At 37.0% G+C, this 16,414-nt stretch overlaps 1 protein-coding gene across 1 annotated transcript in view; it reads left to right on the forward strand.

The window, feature by feature from the left end:
- MED13 (mediator complex subunit 13) overlaps nucleotides 1-16,414 on the forward strand; it is an 80,489-nt gene that overhangs the window by 58,256 nt on the left and 5,819 nt on the right. Inside the window, exons 14-28 of the mRNA XM_038375559.2 lie at nucleotides 140-354; nucleotides 854-1,050; nucleotides 3,574-4,481; nucleotides 6,732-6,899; nucleotides 9,103-9,326; nucleotides 9,978-10,167; nucleotides 10,700-11,165; nucleotides 11,978-12,197; nucleotides 12,924-13,115; nucleotides 13,326-13,549; nucleotides 14,151-14,293; nucleotides 14,581-14,739; nucleotides 14,849-15,034; nucleotides 15,231-15,379; nucleotides 15,593-15,766. Coding sequence (XP_038231487.1) covers nucleotides 140-354; nucleotides 854-1,050; nucleotides 3,574-4,481; nucleotides 6,732-6,899; nucleotides 9,103-9,326; nucleotides 9,978-10,167; nucleotides 10,700-11,165; nucleotides 11,978-12,197; nucleotides 12,924-13,115; nucleotides 13,326-13,549; nucleotides 14,151-14,293; nucleotides 14,581-14,739; nucleotides 14,849-15,034; nucleotides 15,231-15,379; nucleotides 15,593-15,766 — 3,815 coding nt within the window. The remainder of the gene's footprint in view (nucleotides 1-139; nucleotides 355-853; nucleotides 1,051-3,573; nucleotides 4,482-6,731; nucleotides 6,900-9,102; nucleotides 9,327-9,977; nucleotides 10,168-10,699; nucleotides 11,166-11,977; nucleotides 12,198-12,923; nucleotides 13,116-13,325; nucleotides 13,550-14,150; nucleotides 14,294-14,580; nucleotides 14,740-14,848; nucleotides 15,035-15,230; nucleotides 15,380-15,592; nucleotides 15,767-16,414) is intronic.

Consider the following 16,414-nt stretch of genomic DNA (forward strand, 5'->3'; position numbering starts at 1 on the left):
TGTCACCTTTAAATTATATGTTGTGTACAGTTGCAAATTTTAGTTTTTGACATTTGTGTAAGACGAAAAGGAAAAAAATATATAATAAACAAATGTGTTTCTGGAGTAACCTCTGAAGTATATTTTTAATCTGAAACAGGTACTGCAGATCTTCATAAAATGTATCCAACACCACCATCATTAGAACAACATATTATGGGGTTTTCACCAATGAATATGAACAATAAGGAATATGGCAATATGGACGCTACACTTGGAGGAACTATACTTGAAGGGAATAGCTCTAGTGTAGGCATTCAGTTCAGAATTGAAGTAGATGAGGGATTCTGCAGTCCAAAACCGTCTGAAATCAAGGTAAGCCATGTTGCATAACTTTGATAAAATTTTCCAAATTCCAATACCTTTTCCAAATTCAAGCAATAAACTGAATATTTCTAGAATTTTTAATGGGAAGTAAGATCACCATATTTCCTATATTACTAATTGTTTATTACATGACATAGAAGCGGATGAAGTATCTTGTTAAGTGAAACCTATTTTGCTTCTGAAATATACTGAATTACATTGAGCTGTTCTTTAGTTTAGTCACTAGTAAACTAAAGAAATGTATTAAAATTACAGGCCCTGGTCTTTGTGTGTATCTCAGCATGTAATCAGTTGTAATACCAATGTTGTACTTACTTTTAAGTGTAGAAATGTAAATTGCATGGACTAAGTGTAGAAGAATATTAATCAAATTAGTAACAAGTTTTTAATTGATTTCTTTAGTCTTAGTAGCATTTTTGTTGCCGGATTTATATACTATACTATATTTACTGGTTAGTTTTTTTTGTTTTTTTTATTTAATTTCTAGGATTATTCCTATGTCTATAAGCCTGAGAATAGTCAGGCTTTTGTGGGATGTTCCATGTTTGCCCCACTAAAGACTCTCCCCAGCCAGTGTCTCCCTCCTATCAAGCTGCCAGAGGACTGCATTTACCGTCAGAGTTGGACTGTTGGAAAACTGGAGTTGCTTCCTCCAGGACCCACCATGCCATTCATCAAAGAGGGGTATGCTTTTGTGCCAGTGAATGATAAATAGGTTTTCATTGTTTTTTAAAAGTTGTATAACTATCAAAATTATCCACATTCTAGAATATCTTTTTAATGTAATGAATAGCTTTTCCATTTAGAAAGTATAGTATAAAAGTATAAAAACATTTAAAGAGTCTCTTAAATGGCTTTAGTACCATTATACAAGGCACTGGTGAGACCTCGCCTAGAATACTGTGTGCAGTTCTGGTCTCCCATGTTTAAAAAGGATGAATTCAAACTGGGGCAGGTACAGAGAAGGGCTACTAGGATGATCCGAGGAATGGAAAACTTGTCTTATGAAAGGAGACTTAAGGAGCTTGGCTTGTTTAGCCTAACTAAAAGAAGGTTGAGGGGAGATATGATTGCTCTCTATAAATATATCAGAGGGATAAATACAGGAGAGGGAGAGGAATTATTTCAGCTCAGCACCAATGTGGACACAAGAACAAATGGGTATAAACTGGCCACCGGGAAGTTTAGACTTGAAATTAGACGAAGGTTTCTAACCATCAGAGGAGTGAAGTTTTGGATAGCCTTCCAAGGGAAGCAGTGGGGGCAAAAGATCTATCTGGTTTTAAGATTCTACTTGATAAGTTTATGGAGGAGATGGTATGATGGGATAATGGGATTTTGGTAAGTAATTGATCTTTAAATATTCAGGGTAAATAGGACTAATCCCTTGAGATGGGATATTAGATGGATGGGATCTGAGTTACCCAGGAAAGAAAAATCTGTATTATCTGGCTGGTGAATCTTGCCCATATGCTCAGGGTTTAGCTGATTGCCATATTTGGGGTTGGGAAGGAATTTTCCTCCAGGGCAGATTGGAGAGGCCCTGGAGGTTTTCTGCCTTCCTCTGTAGCATGGGGCATGGTTGACTTGAGGGAGGCTTCTCTGCTCCTTGAAGTCTTTAAACCATGATTTAAGGACTTCAATAGCTCAGACATAGGTGAGGTTTTTCATAGGAGTGGGTGGGTGAGATTCTGTGGCCTGCGCTGTGCAGGAGGTCGGACTAGATGATCAGAATGGTCCCTTCTGACCTTAGTATCTATGAATCTTTAAATTACTGATAAACTAAAGAAACTTGTGATTTAAAAACTGTAACTAAATAGAGAAATTTTCTCTTTTAAAATAGCTACTTTACTTAACTATGTAAATTTTATTCATGTCTCATTTAAGAGTTTCTTTGGGAAGCCTGATGGTATTCATCTAATTGTAATAAGCAATGAAGATTGCAACAATTGAATTAAATACCAGCCTGGGACTCCATGTTCTTTTGGTGGTATCAAAGTAATTACAAGGGTTTAGCAGGTGCTTTTCTTGCTGTTTACAAGAATTCAATTCTTAATCAGTATAAGCTTTTCTAGTGTGAGCAGGACACTTGTGTATTTTAAAACTTTCCCTTCCCGTGTTCGTTTCCTTGTCCTTTACAATTAGAAACCAGTGCCTGATGTGACATCTGTTGGTGATGACCGAGGGTATGTCTACACTGTAATTAAAAACCCTCAGTTGGCCCATGCTAGCTGGCTTGGGCTTGGGCTAAGGGCTGATTATTGTGGCATAGACATTCAGGCCCAGGCTACGGCCCAAGTTCTAGGACCCTGTACATTAGGAGGGTCCCCGGGCTTAGGCTGCAGCCCAAGTCTGAACATCTATGCCGCAATTAAACAGCCTTTTAGTCAGAGCTCAGTGAGCCCAATCAGCTGGCATGGCGAGCCATGAGTATCTAATTGCAGGGGAAACATACCCTTACTAGCAGTAGTTGTATCGAAATGAGCATTCCTATAAAGTTCGTTCAGTACTGACTGGTCGTTCAGAAAACCATGTTTTATTTCTCTCCTCCTTGAGGAATATTTATTCTGCCCTGCTCCTCTGGATGTGCACCTTCTGCAGGTGGATTAGGAAACGTGGGCTGTTGTTTAAAAGGTTGTTGTTGGTTCACAAACTATATAATTTAAACCACAGCATGAGTACAACGGGCTGCTTCTGTTTGGGTCAGATCTGTGTAGAAGCAATGTTTTCAGGTCTCATTAGCCTGATAAGTCTTTGGAGACATTTCGCTGACTGGGAAAGAAAATGTAAAGGTTTCCAAGAGATACTTCCCCCACTGATCCAGCAGAGTTTGCTGCTGGTAAAGCCAGTGTATTTTCTTAGGGATACATGTCACCATATTGTTTAATATTAACAAAGTGTGAAAAGGAAAAGGTGCCCTTCACACTGCGTATGTATATAAAAATATTGGCTATAATCAGAATTCTTTTCCAGAAGCTTTTTTTATTATTTGGGTTTTTAGCACTCCTGTCAATATATAGAACAGTTCTGCATAGTCATTTAAAACAAATAGGACCAAACTTTTTATTTTAATTGTAATTATTTGCACTAATATTTACTACCTTTTTTTTTTTTGAAATGTGAATCTGAAAAGTACTTACTTAAAATATTTTTGTGTTTTCAAAAACATACTCCATTTAAAACTATTTTCCTTATTGCTTGTCTTAGTGATGGAAGCACTATGGATCAAGAGTATGGCCCTGCCTACACGCCACAAACTCATACTCCATTTGGGATGCCGCCCAGTAGTGCACCTCCCAGCAATAGTGGAGCAGGAATTCTCCCATCTCCTTCCACTCCTCGGTTCCCAACTCCTAGAACACCAAGGACGCCTCGTACCCCTCGTGGAGCTGGTGGACCTGCCAGTGCTCAAGGTTCAGTCAAATATGAAAATTCTGATTTGTATTCACCAGCGTCCACACCATCAACATGTAGACCACTAAATTCAGTTGAACCTGCAACTGTACCATCCGTCCCTGAGGCGCACAGTCTCTATGTGAATCTCATCCTTTCAGAGTCAGTAATGAATCTGTTCAAAGACTGTAACTTTGATAGCTGCTGCATCTGTGTCTGCAACATGAACATCAAAGGTGCTGATGTTGGAGTTTACATTCCAGATCCAACACAAGAGGCTCAATATAGGTGTACTTGTGGCTTCAGTGCTGTCATGAATAGAAAGTTTGGCAACAACTCTGGATTGTTTCTTGAAGATGAATTGGATATCCTCGGGCGAAATACAGAGTGTGGCAAAGAAGCAGAGAAACGTTTTGAAGCTCTTAGAGCTACTTCAGTTGAGCAAGGCCTGAAAGAACCAGAGAAATTCCCTGATGAGTTAATACTGTTGCTGCAAGATCAGTGCACCAACTTGTTTTCACCATTTGGAGCAGCAGATCAAGATCCTATACCCAAATTTGGTGCAGTTAACAACCTGGTACGTGTAGAAGAAATGGATTGTTGCAATGACTGCTACCTAGCGTTAGAACATGGGCGTCAGTTCATGGACAATATGTCAGGAGGAAAAGTTGATGAAGCACTTGTGAAAAGTACTTGCTTGCATCACTGGTCAAAAAGAAATGGTAAATATACTTGTTTTTTCTCTGCAAATCTGTTTCTTGTCTTTCTTCTAAGCATCTGATAGCACGAAGAATAGGGGGAGTTAAGTTTGCCAATTGACTTATTCCCATTACGTATACACTTGAGTGAATTTTCATTGCAGCTCTGTTCCTAGCCTCTGGCCTTTTAGGTACTAAATCAGTATACTAACTAGGTGTTGTTTGGCCAGCTTTAAAGAACCGTATACCTGCCATATGGATTTGAAATGTTGCGCAAGCCCATAGTCTGAGTGTCCATAGTATAGGCGTTTTATATAGTGTAGTCTTCTTTTATTTGGTATTCTGGGAACTTGCCTATGAAGTACTGAGCAGAATCTTAGGAAACCTAGGTGATACTGAGCAGTTGTTTGTAGTATTAATACTATTCCCTGCTTGGAATGTGCAGTATCTGTGATTCATTGGAACTTGAAATCTTTTTTTGGGTACATGTGAGATACAAATGATGGATACTTTACAGATTCTGTGCATTCTATTTCTGTAGAAGTTGAATGAAAGCCTACATAAATAGAAAAAACAAGGAAATAGTATTTTAATCTCACTTTTGAAGGTGGAGAAAAGGGAGGTGAGAGGCTTCTGAAGTTAAAGTATTGTAGGAGAATTTTTGGATTTGCAAAAATTAATTGGCATCTGTAAAGAATCAAACATTTGCTCTCTAAAAAGAATGTTCATTTCTATCTGCAGTGGTAAAAAAAATCTAACCTTTTTATTTTGCATCTTTTTTTCATTCATGTCTAGGGGCATGATTAATAATCATAAAGAAATTTTGAGATCTGCTTATACTTTAGAGGTCACAATATCCCATTTTTGCCTATTTTGAACACTTAGGTCCTATACTCTGTTTCCCTATGCACAGACATTTTTGTTTTGCTTTTTTGCAGCCTGAATTTTGAATAACTTGCATATGCTAGAGCTCAAGATACATTGCTTTCTACTTATGATTCTTCCTACAGAAATTATTTTTAATGGAAGCTCTGTTTTGTTTTAACCATTCACACAACTTAATCTGCATGCTGCCATTGATCAGTAGCAAAACTGTTGATATGTGGTGCAGCTATCATTTCTGCTGCCTACTTTATTCTTTCATATTCCCTTAACACTAATAATGTTGAAAATTCAGTAACAAACTTAGTGTCTGTTGTGAAATGCACATTTTCTTAAAACATAATGCAGCTTTTATATAATAGATCATGAAGCTTTTTCCAAGAGCAGATCTCATGTTCATCCACTGTCTCATGGACCACCTCTCCTCACATTCATAATCACAGACCCACCTCTCCTTCCATTAATGATCTTATAATGTCTTTGTGGTGACTACAGCCATTTTTCACATAGAAAAGTGGTATTCTGGCAGTACTGAATTCAGTTTAGAGTAGCTAGCAAGGAGGAGGACGGCCAACTTTCTACAAACCACCAGCAGGTGCTTTGGGATCACTGGTGGTTCAAATTTGGGAAGCTTTCCTGTAGACAAATCAAAATATTTTTGAGGCACATAGTAATACTGAGGCTTACGTTCTCTTGGGAAATATTTATAAAGGGGGAGGGGGTGAAATGCTTCACTAAAAGGAGGCTACAAAATTCTAACCCTCATCTTAAAAGCTTTAGGGTTTTTTTTAACTCTTAAATTTATGCTTATTAGAATGTCACAGACAGCTAAGTTTCAGAATAGCAGCCGTGTTAGTCTGTATTCGCAAAAAGAAAAGGAGTACATGTGGCACCTTAGAGACTAAATTTGTTAGTCTCTAAGGTGCCACAAGTACTCCTTTTCTTTTTACAGACAGCTAATACGTTTGACAAATTTGGTTTAAATAATGAATACTGTTTACAGGATTTCCTCCAAGACTTTGTGAAAGCAGTAATGGTTGGCATTCCCTCGAAACATCTATGTGGAGGGAGAAGTAGTGATATTTTGAATACTTTAACAATTGAGTTATAGGTGTATTTTAGTTTTATAGTTTAGACAAAGATAAAAGATGGAGAGCTGAAGTTTTCAAGGAAGAGACTAATGTACAGACTGGAAAATCAAAGCATAGCGGAACTGCTAAGACTTGACGATAATAGTGGTATGGTCTACATGAACAGAATATGTTTCAAGAAAGTGACTTTCTGTTTAAACCCCCAAATTCACCTAAACATAGGACCTTTTAAACTCTCTGCAATTCTTTTCTTAGATAACTTTATTTAAGCTGTGATTACGTTTCTTTTGTTCTCTTTCAGTTGTGGATGTGAGCATGCAGTGTTCACAGGATATCCTTCGCATGCTCCTGTCACTCCAGCCAGTTCTTCAGGACGCTATTCAGAAAAAGCGAATAGTCCGATCTTGGGGTGTGCAGGGCCCCCTCACATGGCAGCAGTTTCACAAAATGGCTGGCCGAGGCTCTTATGGTAAACTACTTGTATAGATTCCCATTCATTAATTTGTCCTTGGTATAGGTTACCAAACCTAAATGTTTAGATGTGATTCAACCAAAAGACATTTTAAAATAGTGAGAATAGTTGATTAGAGGCATTATTTCCTTTACAACACACACAAAATATTTACCTTTCTAATATACGAGGAATTGTTTTAAAATAGCACTATATATGAATTCACTTAATTGTAATGTTTATGAATGAAGGATTACATGAAGTTTATTATTTAAAGTGTGATGGAATTGGAGCTGGAATGAACAGTTGACATTAAGAAACCAGAATATTTAAAGTAATTCTGTGGTGGGGTTTTTGTTTTTTTTTGTTTTTGTTTTTTTTTTTTGTAAAAAACCCACTGAATCTTATCAGTGGCAGTAGAGTCATGGACTGAAGGTAAGAAATAGACCAGTTGTATCAATTACAAACTCTCAGAACAGCTTTGCTTTGAAATCATATGTACAGAGATACTATTTATGTTATAAGAAAAGGAGTACTTGTGGCACCTTAGAGACTAACAAATTTATTAGAGCATAAGGCATCCGATGAAGTGAAGTGAGCTGTAGCTCACGAAAGCTTATGCTCTAATAAATTTGTTAGTCTCTAAGGTGCCACAAGTACTCCTTTTCTTTTTGCGAATACAGACTAACACGGCTGCTACTCTGAAACCTGTATTTATGTTGTGTTCAACCCAGTATCTTAATTCTGGTGGCTTTATTAACATAAAAATCACTGATTTTAATCAATCCACCCTGATTATGGCAGTAAAAAATTGTTGACTCATATATAGGGCTAGATCATGCATGCCTTACGCATGCTTATTAAGGCAAAGAGAACTTGATTTATCAGTGATTTAAATAACCACTTCTAATTACGATTTGAAGTGGCAAGCAGGAACCTCTGATTAAAATCCGTGATTTTAATCTTGTTTTGCATTTGTACTTTTCATAAGGAAAAGTTGATTCTCCGTGGATGGTGACCATTAAAATATACTGATTTGCAACTAAATATAGGTTTTATGCTAAATCTGGTGGTACTTTTTCTAATTGGAAAATACACTATATTTGTACACATTTATTTAAGCAATTAGAGATTAATGTGTATATTAAGATTCTAAAATTTTAGATTTTTATTATGTTAGCAAATAGGTGGATTCATATTTACTAGATTTTTTTTTAAAAAAAAACTTATTTGTCAAGCTGTATTTGGAGAGAAATTGAATTTAAATTAAAAATGTGCAAAAGCAGCATTGTAACTTTATTAGTTAAAACTACTTTAAGTGTGCTGGATACTTAATAAGAAAATTTGTCAGAACATGTTTTTGCATTTAGAACTAACTGATTGATTTATTAAACAAAGGAAGTGCTATCTGTAGTTAGTGAACTGAACTGATTTGTTTGTGGTCATCATGTCCTTAAAGATTTTAGAATTAGTAGATCTTTTCCACTCACATATAATTCTTTTCATAGGTTGGAAGAGGAAAACAAGCTTTCCTGCCCTCCCCCCCGACCCCAACTCCCACTCAGTTAGTTGCTTAACTTTTGAATGAACTAGTCGTTGAACTGAACTAGTTAAATAAAGTGAAATGACAAAAATATTCCCTTTGCACCCGCAGGAGAAGCTGCTGCTGTCAAAAGCTGCGTTAGCACTTGAGCATACTTCAGGTGCTTTGTCAGTAGCCATCAGTTCAGTGGCTTTGACTTTGGCTGCAAACATGTACTGCTTAATATTATTTTTATTTAATTTAAATTATTTTAATAGATTATAGTAAATTGGCATCTTAACATAGGTTGTCATAAATTTAATTTTATATAGGCTTATTTTTTTAAAAGAAGAAATGTATTTAAATGATCAAAAAATCCATTTTCAATTTCTTAAAAAAAATCATTGATTTTTATCCACCCTGACAATACAAATATTAAATAATAGAAAATCTATTCTTGTGGACTTAGGGGCTAGCAGTAAAAAATTGTTGACTCGTATATAGGGCTAGATCATGCATGCCTTACACATGCTTATTAAGGCAAAGAGAACTTGATTTATTGTCAATACCGGCTTCCCTCTTGATAGTGATGAAAATGAGTATTTCTGTTCACTCCTGTTTGCCAAAAGCAATATATTGATTCTGCTAGATTCCTGTTTTGCTTTTAATATATTGGAAAATGTTTCTTTCTTTATTTAGGAACTGATGAGTCCCCAGAACCACTGCCAATTCCAACATTTTTGCTGGGATACGATTATGATTTTCTGGTGCTGTCTCCATTTGCCTTGCCATACTGGGAGAGGCTGATGTTGGAACCTTATGGATCTCAAAGAGACATTGCTTATGTTGTGGTGTGTCCTGAGAATGAGGCCCTGCTGAATGGAGCAAAAAGCTTCTTTAGAGATCTGACTGCAGTATATGAGGTACAATATGTGTGAGGGACAGCAATGTAATGGGACAGTCTCAAGCATATTATTAGTATATAGTCAGTCATTTGTCAAGCTTGGATCCCATATTATGTTGAAACTCTTGCACAGAGTACCATCTCAATGAGGCCTCTAAAATGGATGTTAGAAATAGACGTTTGGAAGATAAAGGCACATCCTGGTGCTCCATCAATATCTTATTTGGATGTAGCTTTTTTCAAGCAGCTGTTTTCTTTTATCATTGCCATCAAGTGGTAAAACTGTGTACTACCATTTTAAATAAGTGCTACCAAATATTAATTTATTGCAGTTAAACACTTTTGTGTTCCTTGAGCTATGGTTAAGGTTAGGCTACATATGATGTACCCTGTTTTTTTCCTACACTTAGGTAAACCTGTTGATAACCTTAAAACAACAGGGTATGCATATTGCAGAACCATTTAGCTTTCTAGATTTATAAAGCATCCTTTCAATGTATGTGATAACCAAATTGTAGAGTGTGTTTTTGAACATGCAAAAAACCCCAAAACAAACATAAAGCTATCTCTTTGTGGTGAATTCCATGCATCATACCTTGCAACTTTGAAAGTCTGTGAACTCATTACTGTCTTATTTCTATTTTAACTTTATCTTTAACTTTTTTTTCAGGCTTGCAGACTTGGTCAGCATAGACCCATCTGTAAACTGCTCTCTGATGGGATCATGAGAGTTGGATCCACTGCTTCAAAGAAACTTTCTGAAAAGTCGGTCACAGACTGGTTCTCTCAGGCAGCTAATGCCAACAATGAAGCATTTTCCAAACTCAAGCTCTATGCTCAAGTTTGCAGATATGACCTGGGTACTGAATGTTTTTAGTTCTCCTTATTTCATCTGATTCTGTTTATAGGAATATTACAGAGGTGAAAGACGAGAAAGCATATATGTAGCACACTATCCAAATATTGTCTGCAAAAATCCTAGACAAAATTGCATACAGACACACTCTCAAAATGACTTCTTAGCCACAGGTAAAGTCCTTCAAGGCAAGTCTGTCAGGCTACTTCACAATAAATCCTGCTGACCATTTGTATGGTAACTAGTTTAGACTTGCTGCCTAGCTATCAGATCAATTCTATTGTAACTGCAACCAGAGTTCTGTATTAGTCCCAGAAATCTGTTGGTGAATTGTCTATGAAAAGGGGATGAGTGGAGTGAACCTGTTCTAGAAATTGAATCTGAAAACTAAGTGTTGGTGTTTTCATTTGTTTTGGGTAAGATACAAAGAAAAATAATGCTAAAATTATTAGATTTTTCTTATTGGTCTTTTATATCAGGTTGAAAGAATTAAATTCCAACCTTTTAATTAACTTCTACTTCTTCTTCTGTTTTAGGTCCTTATCTTGCTTCTCAGCCATTAGACAATTCTTTACTTTCTCAGCCAAATCTAGTTCCCCCCACAAGTCAGTCTGCATCCACTCAGCCGCTGGTCGCAGGTAACACTGGAAATTCCAACACTCCATCATCCAGTACTGCAGCTGCTACCAGTAGTACTATGACAGTGACTTCAAACAGTGCCATGTCTTCTGCAGCTACTACGACTAATTCAACTTTGACCACTACCGCCCCCACATCTTCTTCCACAAACATAGGCAGTGGGATATCAACAAACAAACCTTCTTCGTTTCCACCTTTTAGCGGCATGAACAGTACTACTTCTGCCTCCCTGCCGACACAGGCTGCAACAGCCCCTAATGGACAGACAGGGGGCCAGCAGCAACAACCAGCTCTTCAAGCAGCTGGGATATCTGGGGACACTTCATCTGCCCCTCCACAGCCACACCCAGAAGTCTCTGAAAGGTAACATGTTGTATTTTTTCTTAATGTGCAATACTCATCTAAAGAAAACCAGAAACAGCCCACACAACTGACCACAATGCTTTGTTTTTATTTTAATCTTTTTCACATCTTCACTTCAAAAATTGAAGATGACGAGTTAGATGTAAGCTACTGTTTTTCAGATGCCAGGTATCATATAAAGATTGGCCTGAACTATTATATAAAGGTTGGCTTGAACTTAACCCTAAAACTCTGACGGTTTGGAATTCAGTTTTTCAGTTTGGGTCCCAACTCTAAAAATCTCTTTTGTAAGAGGTTTGAATAACTGCTGGGGTGCAAAAAATAGCAACCCCTCCACCCTGCAACTATGTTCGCAGTGTTTACTTCTAACCAAATTAATAAGCAGGGTTTTTTAATATATTCAAGAGGGAAGAAAGTAGAGAATAAAACTTGCATTGTTGAATACATTCTGGTTTTGGTGTTAAAGCTGTACTTATAAGACTGCTTTTATTGGGAACTGGTTGATACCTTGCTTCTTCTACCAGTTGAAGCAATGGGGCAAATTGCTGATGAACTCATGTGATGGAGAGGGGTGAACTGCAGAGGGGCGAAAATAAAAGTTAATGGTACCAACAAGCTGATGAGTTTGTGCACTAAACTGAAGTCAGTAAAGATGTGATAGAATCATTCCTCACATCTTACTCAAGGCAAAGAAGCTCTTTTCACTTAGAGGGTGCCATCAGATTCCTTTAATTAATACATACTGTGTAATCTGATATACTTTATATAAAACAGAGAATTTTTATAGCAGTTGGTTTCAAATTAACTTCCAGCACTATGGATCGTGATAAAGTTGGAGTCCCTACAGATGGAGATTCACATGCTGTCTCTTATCCACCTGCAATTGTAGTTTATATAATTGATCCTTTTACATATGAAAAGAAAGATGAGCATAGCAACTCATCCAATGTGTGGACTCTTGGGCTTCTTCGTTGCTTTCTCGAGATGGTTCAGATTCTTCCTCCTAACATCAGGAGTACAGTTTCTGTGCAGGTAAATAGTTAACATTTACTAAAAAATTTAAGGTAAAAATTACTGTTCATTTCAGCTGGTTTTGGAGAAGATAGTATTTTCCTCATGGTGAATTGAATCCTTTGGATTCAATATCTATAATTGTTCTACTGTTTAAATTGTGGGAGAGAAGTATCATCAATAAAATTTTCAAGAGCATTTTAGTATCTTACAGCAGCACTGATCAAAAGTTAATCCTGTAACAGTCTCCTTAAACTTCGGTCTGGCATTAGACAGTGAAGCTTGTGCTCCTTTCTGCTAATGGTAATAGGGAGAAAGGTAGCCTTGGGATGTCCCATCATTAGTAATTCCTACCTCCCAGACTGACAGTTTTAAGAAGCTTTATCCAGCACTCCTGACTTCCAGACATCAGACGTTTGTCGTGATAAAAGACCTTAGGCAACTGGAAGTCTTGTAGGTGGAGAGAGGCGTTTATTGTGAGGTTGCTTACGCTTCTGGACTGACTCATCCAGTGAGACGACTGCTTGAAAGGGCCTCACATCCTATAACAGAATGGAGAGAGGAAAGCCAGAAAGTTGTATGGAACCGGAGAGGCCGGATTATGGAGAGTAATTTAAAAAAGTTCTTTGGCTAATGTTTTTAAAAGAGCACTTAAAAAATCTGAAGAGGAGAGGGTAATAATTTTTCAGTGTAAATTACACACTGGTGGTAATGTTGTTTTTCAATCCTTTTTTTTTTTTTTTTTAGATTGTCCCGTGTCAGTACCTGTTACAACCTGTGAAACATGAAGATAGGCAAATCTACACCCAACATTTAAAATCTCTGGCATTTTCAGCATTTACACAGTGTCGGAGACCACTTCCAACTTCAACCAATGTGAAAACATTGACTGGTTTTGGCCCAGGTTTAGCAATGGAAACTGCGCTTAAGAGCCCTGATGTGAGTATCTTGAGGTTACAAAAAGTGCTAAAGATTAACTTGATCTTTTGGTAAACATTTAGGGAATAATGACAGAATTGCATGTACATTTCAATTACTTGTTTATCTTTTTTTAGGTAAATGGTCTTTTGTTTTTAATGATTAAAGAATCATAGTTCTTAATGATTAGCTGTCCTTTGGTGCTTAAATTTTCTATTGCATTTCTTACAGAGACCAGAGTGTATTCGACTCTATACACCCCCTTTTATACTGGCTCCTGTAAAGGACAAGCAAACAGAGTTAGGAGAAACTTTTGGAGAGGCTGGACAGAAATATAATGTGCTTTTTGTGGGCTATTGTTTATCTCATGATCAAAGATGGCTTCTTGCGTCGTGCACAGATCTCTATGGAGAACTGCTAGAAACTTGCATAATTAATATCGATGTACCAAACAGGTAAGAAGCAAAGCTTTTCTGTTCACTCAGCACCTGTATCTTGAATATTTCCAGAACTTCGCACCTTTCTCCTGGATCAAAATTCTTCTAGCATAGTGGTTCTGTATAGATACTTCTGATTAATTTTGTGGAACCGCTATATAGAAAAAACTAACTCAAGCAGCTGAATATAAGCAGTATTATCTGGGTACTGCTGTGGAATTACATTTTTGTAGAATTTAATGCAGTTTTTTTGTGGTGTGGTGTGTGTTTTTGTTTTTTGTTTTTTTTTAACTGACATAAATTGAAGGCTGATCATACAGGAAAGCAAGAGCAAGCTTTCTTTCACTTTGATCAAATAAAGAAACTCTATACTATACTGATGTTTAATATTTACATAATTCAGTAGGTAAACTTTTGTTTAATGTTTTAGGATGTACAAAAAAATAAACTTGTAGCTGAACACCACCGTACCTGTGTCTGGTGATGATATTCAGGTTAACACTAAATAAGTAGTAGTCTTTTAGATATATAAACATTTTTAACTCCAAGTGTGAGTAGAAATTTTTCATTTACTGTTTTTTCTCCTTTCTTCCCCCCCCCCCCCCCTTCACAATCCTAGAGCTCGTAGGAAAAAAGGTTCTGCCCGCAGACTTGGTCTCCAGAAACTCTGGGAATGGTGCTTGGGACTTGTGCAGATGAGTTCATTGCCATGGAGAGTTGTAATAGGCCGTTTAGGAAGGATAGGTCATGGAGAATTAAAAGGTAATAGAGTTGTTGAGTGTAGAAACGTGGTTTAAAAGCTTTGACTTTTGTTTAACCCACAAAGATAAATAGTCTGATGATTTGGCTTTTCCACCCTTTCAAACAAACATAACTGCATGTTTTGACAATTCCTTTGTAAATTTGCAGCTGAATGGTTTTGATGATTAGTATAAATGAAAAGTCATTATGCAAATGAACTATTTGAACATCTTGTGTTTTCTACTCTATGAAACAAAGTTCAAAACTATTTTCTGGATAGATAAATTAATATGACTTAATATCCCTAGATTGGAGCTGTTTGCTGAGTCGCCGAAACCTCCAGTCCCTCAGCAAGAGACTGAAAGATATGTGTAGGATGTGTGGTATATCTGCTGCAGATTCTCCCAGCATTCTCAGTGCTTGCTTGGTGGCAATGGAACCACAAGGGTCTTTTGTTATTATGCCAGGTATTTGTAAAACTGCTCCTTTCTTTTGGTTATGAGGACTTGTTTCTCTTGACAATATGAAATTCAAGGAAAATATTTTTTTTTTCTTTTTTCTTTTCCATCTTTAAAGATTCCGTGTCAACAGGATCTGTATTCGGACGCAGCACTACTTTAAATATGCAGACATCTCAGCTGAATACCCCACAGGACACATCGTGCACTCATATACTTGTGTTCCCTACGTCTGCCTCTGTGCAAGTAGCATCGTCGACGTATACCACTGAAAATTTGGACTTGGCCTTCAATACAAACAACGGTTAGTGATTTTGTGTGTGTGTGTGTGTGTGTGTGTGTGTGTGTGCGTGTGTTTTGTTTATTATGGGGGGAAAAGGTTTATGTTGGGAGTAAGGTTACTAAACGCAAATCCACTGACTCATTGACTTCAAAACAAGATCTATTCATATTGTGTGTTTATGGAGGTATAGAAATTGACTGTTCTTCATTTTTTCAAGATGGAGCCGATGGAATGGGTATCTTTGATTTGTTAGACACTGGAGATGACCTTGATCCTGATATTATTAATATCCTTCCTGCATCCCCTACTGGATCTCCTGTACATTCACCAGGATCCCATTACCCCCATGGAGGTGAAATGGGCAAGGTAACTATTACAAAGTAAATACCAGAGTTTACCAATTTAGGTTTCTCAGATTAGGATTACATTTGTAGAATACCAGGTTCTTATGACCTGTTGCTCTTCATCTGTTCAATCCAATTTGATCCAAGAATTTGGAAAGCTGCAGATTTAATAGCATAACTAAATGTTCCAGTTTGTCACTAACTCTGCTTCTTCCTGATATTTGTCAACTTTTAGGGTCAAGGTACAGATAGATTGCTTTCAACAGAATCTCATGATGAAGTAACAAATATCCTGCAACAACCATTGGCCCTTGGTTACTTTGTATCAACTGCCAAAGCGGGTCCATTGCCTGAGTGGTTCTGGTCAGCATGTCCTCAAGCACAAAATCAGTGTCCCCTGTTTCTCAAGGTACTGTACTTTAGCAACTTGTACAGTGCTTTTCTTGAGCATTCAGTGGGCATTTAGAGATAAATGTGTAATGTAAGATCTGAATAGCAACATTTTAGACTTCTGAACTCTCTTTAAAGCAAATGAATACAGTATTTTTAGCTTTGTTCCAAGAGATGTGCACAATTTTTGTTTTACTTAGAAACCAGTCCAGTTTGCATATTTTTGTTCTCTTTTTCTACAAAAATGAGACATTTTTAACCGGAGCAAGAAAAGTTCAGAAATGTTGTTTTCTTCTGAATAGCCTCTTCACATATTTGTTTCACAAGAGTGATGTTCCCCTTCCTCTTGCCTCTTAATGCAAAAAGGAAAGATCTAGTGTAACTACCTGGTTAAACTTGGAAAATGTAGTCTAGTACAGAGACCTAGATAAAGCATAACACCTATATTCTGTTTTGGTCTTCCTCAAGGAAGAGTTTAAGTGGCGAATAGTCTTAGGTAGATATTGACATCTATCCAGAAAAGGTTCTCGCATCATGTGTATGTTGTCACTTCCATTTTCTTGTCTGGCACAATCAAGTCAGTTCTGCTGTACCTTCAAACTTTGAGTTGCTCAAATCTAGGATTATACATATCTGTGTCATATAACAAAATTATATGTCTAACCTG

This window comes from Dermochelys coriacea, chromosome 17 (genome assembly GCF_009764565.3).
Source record: "Dermochelys coriacea isolate rDerCor1 chromosome 17, rDerCor1.pri.v4, whole genome shotgun sequence".
Lineage (NCBI taxonomy): Eukaryota > Metazoa > Chordata > Testudines > Dermochelyidae > Dermochelys > Dermochelys coriacea.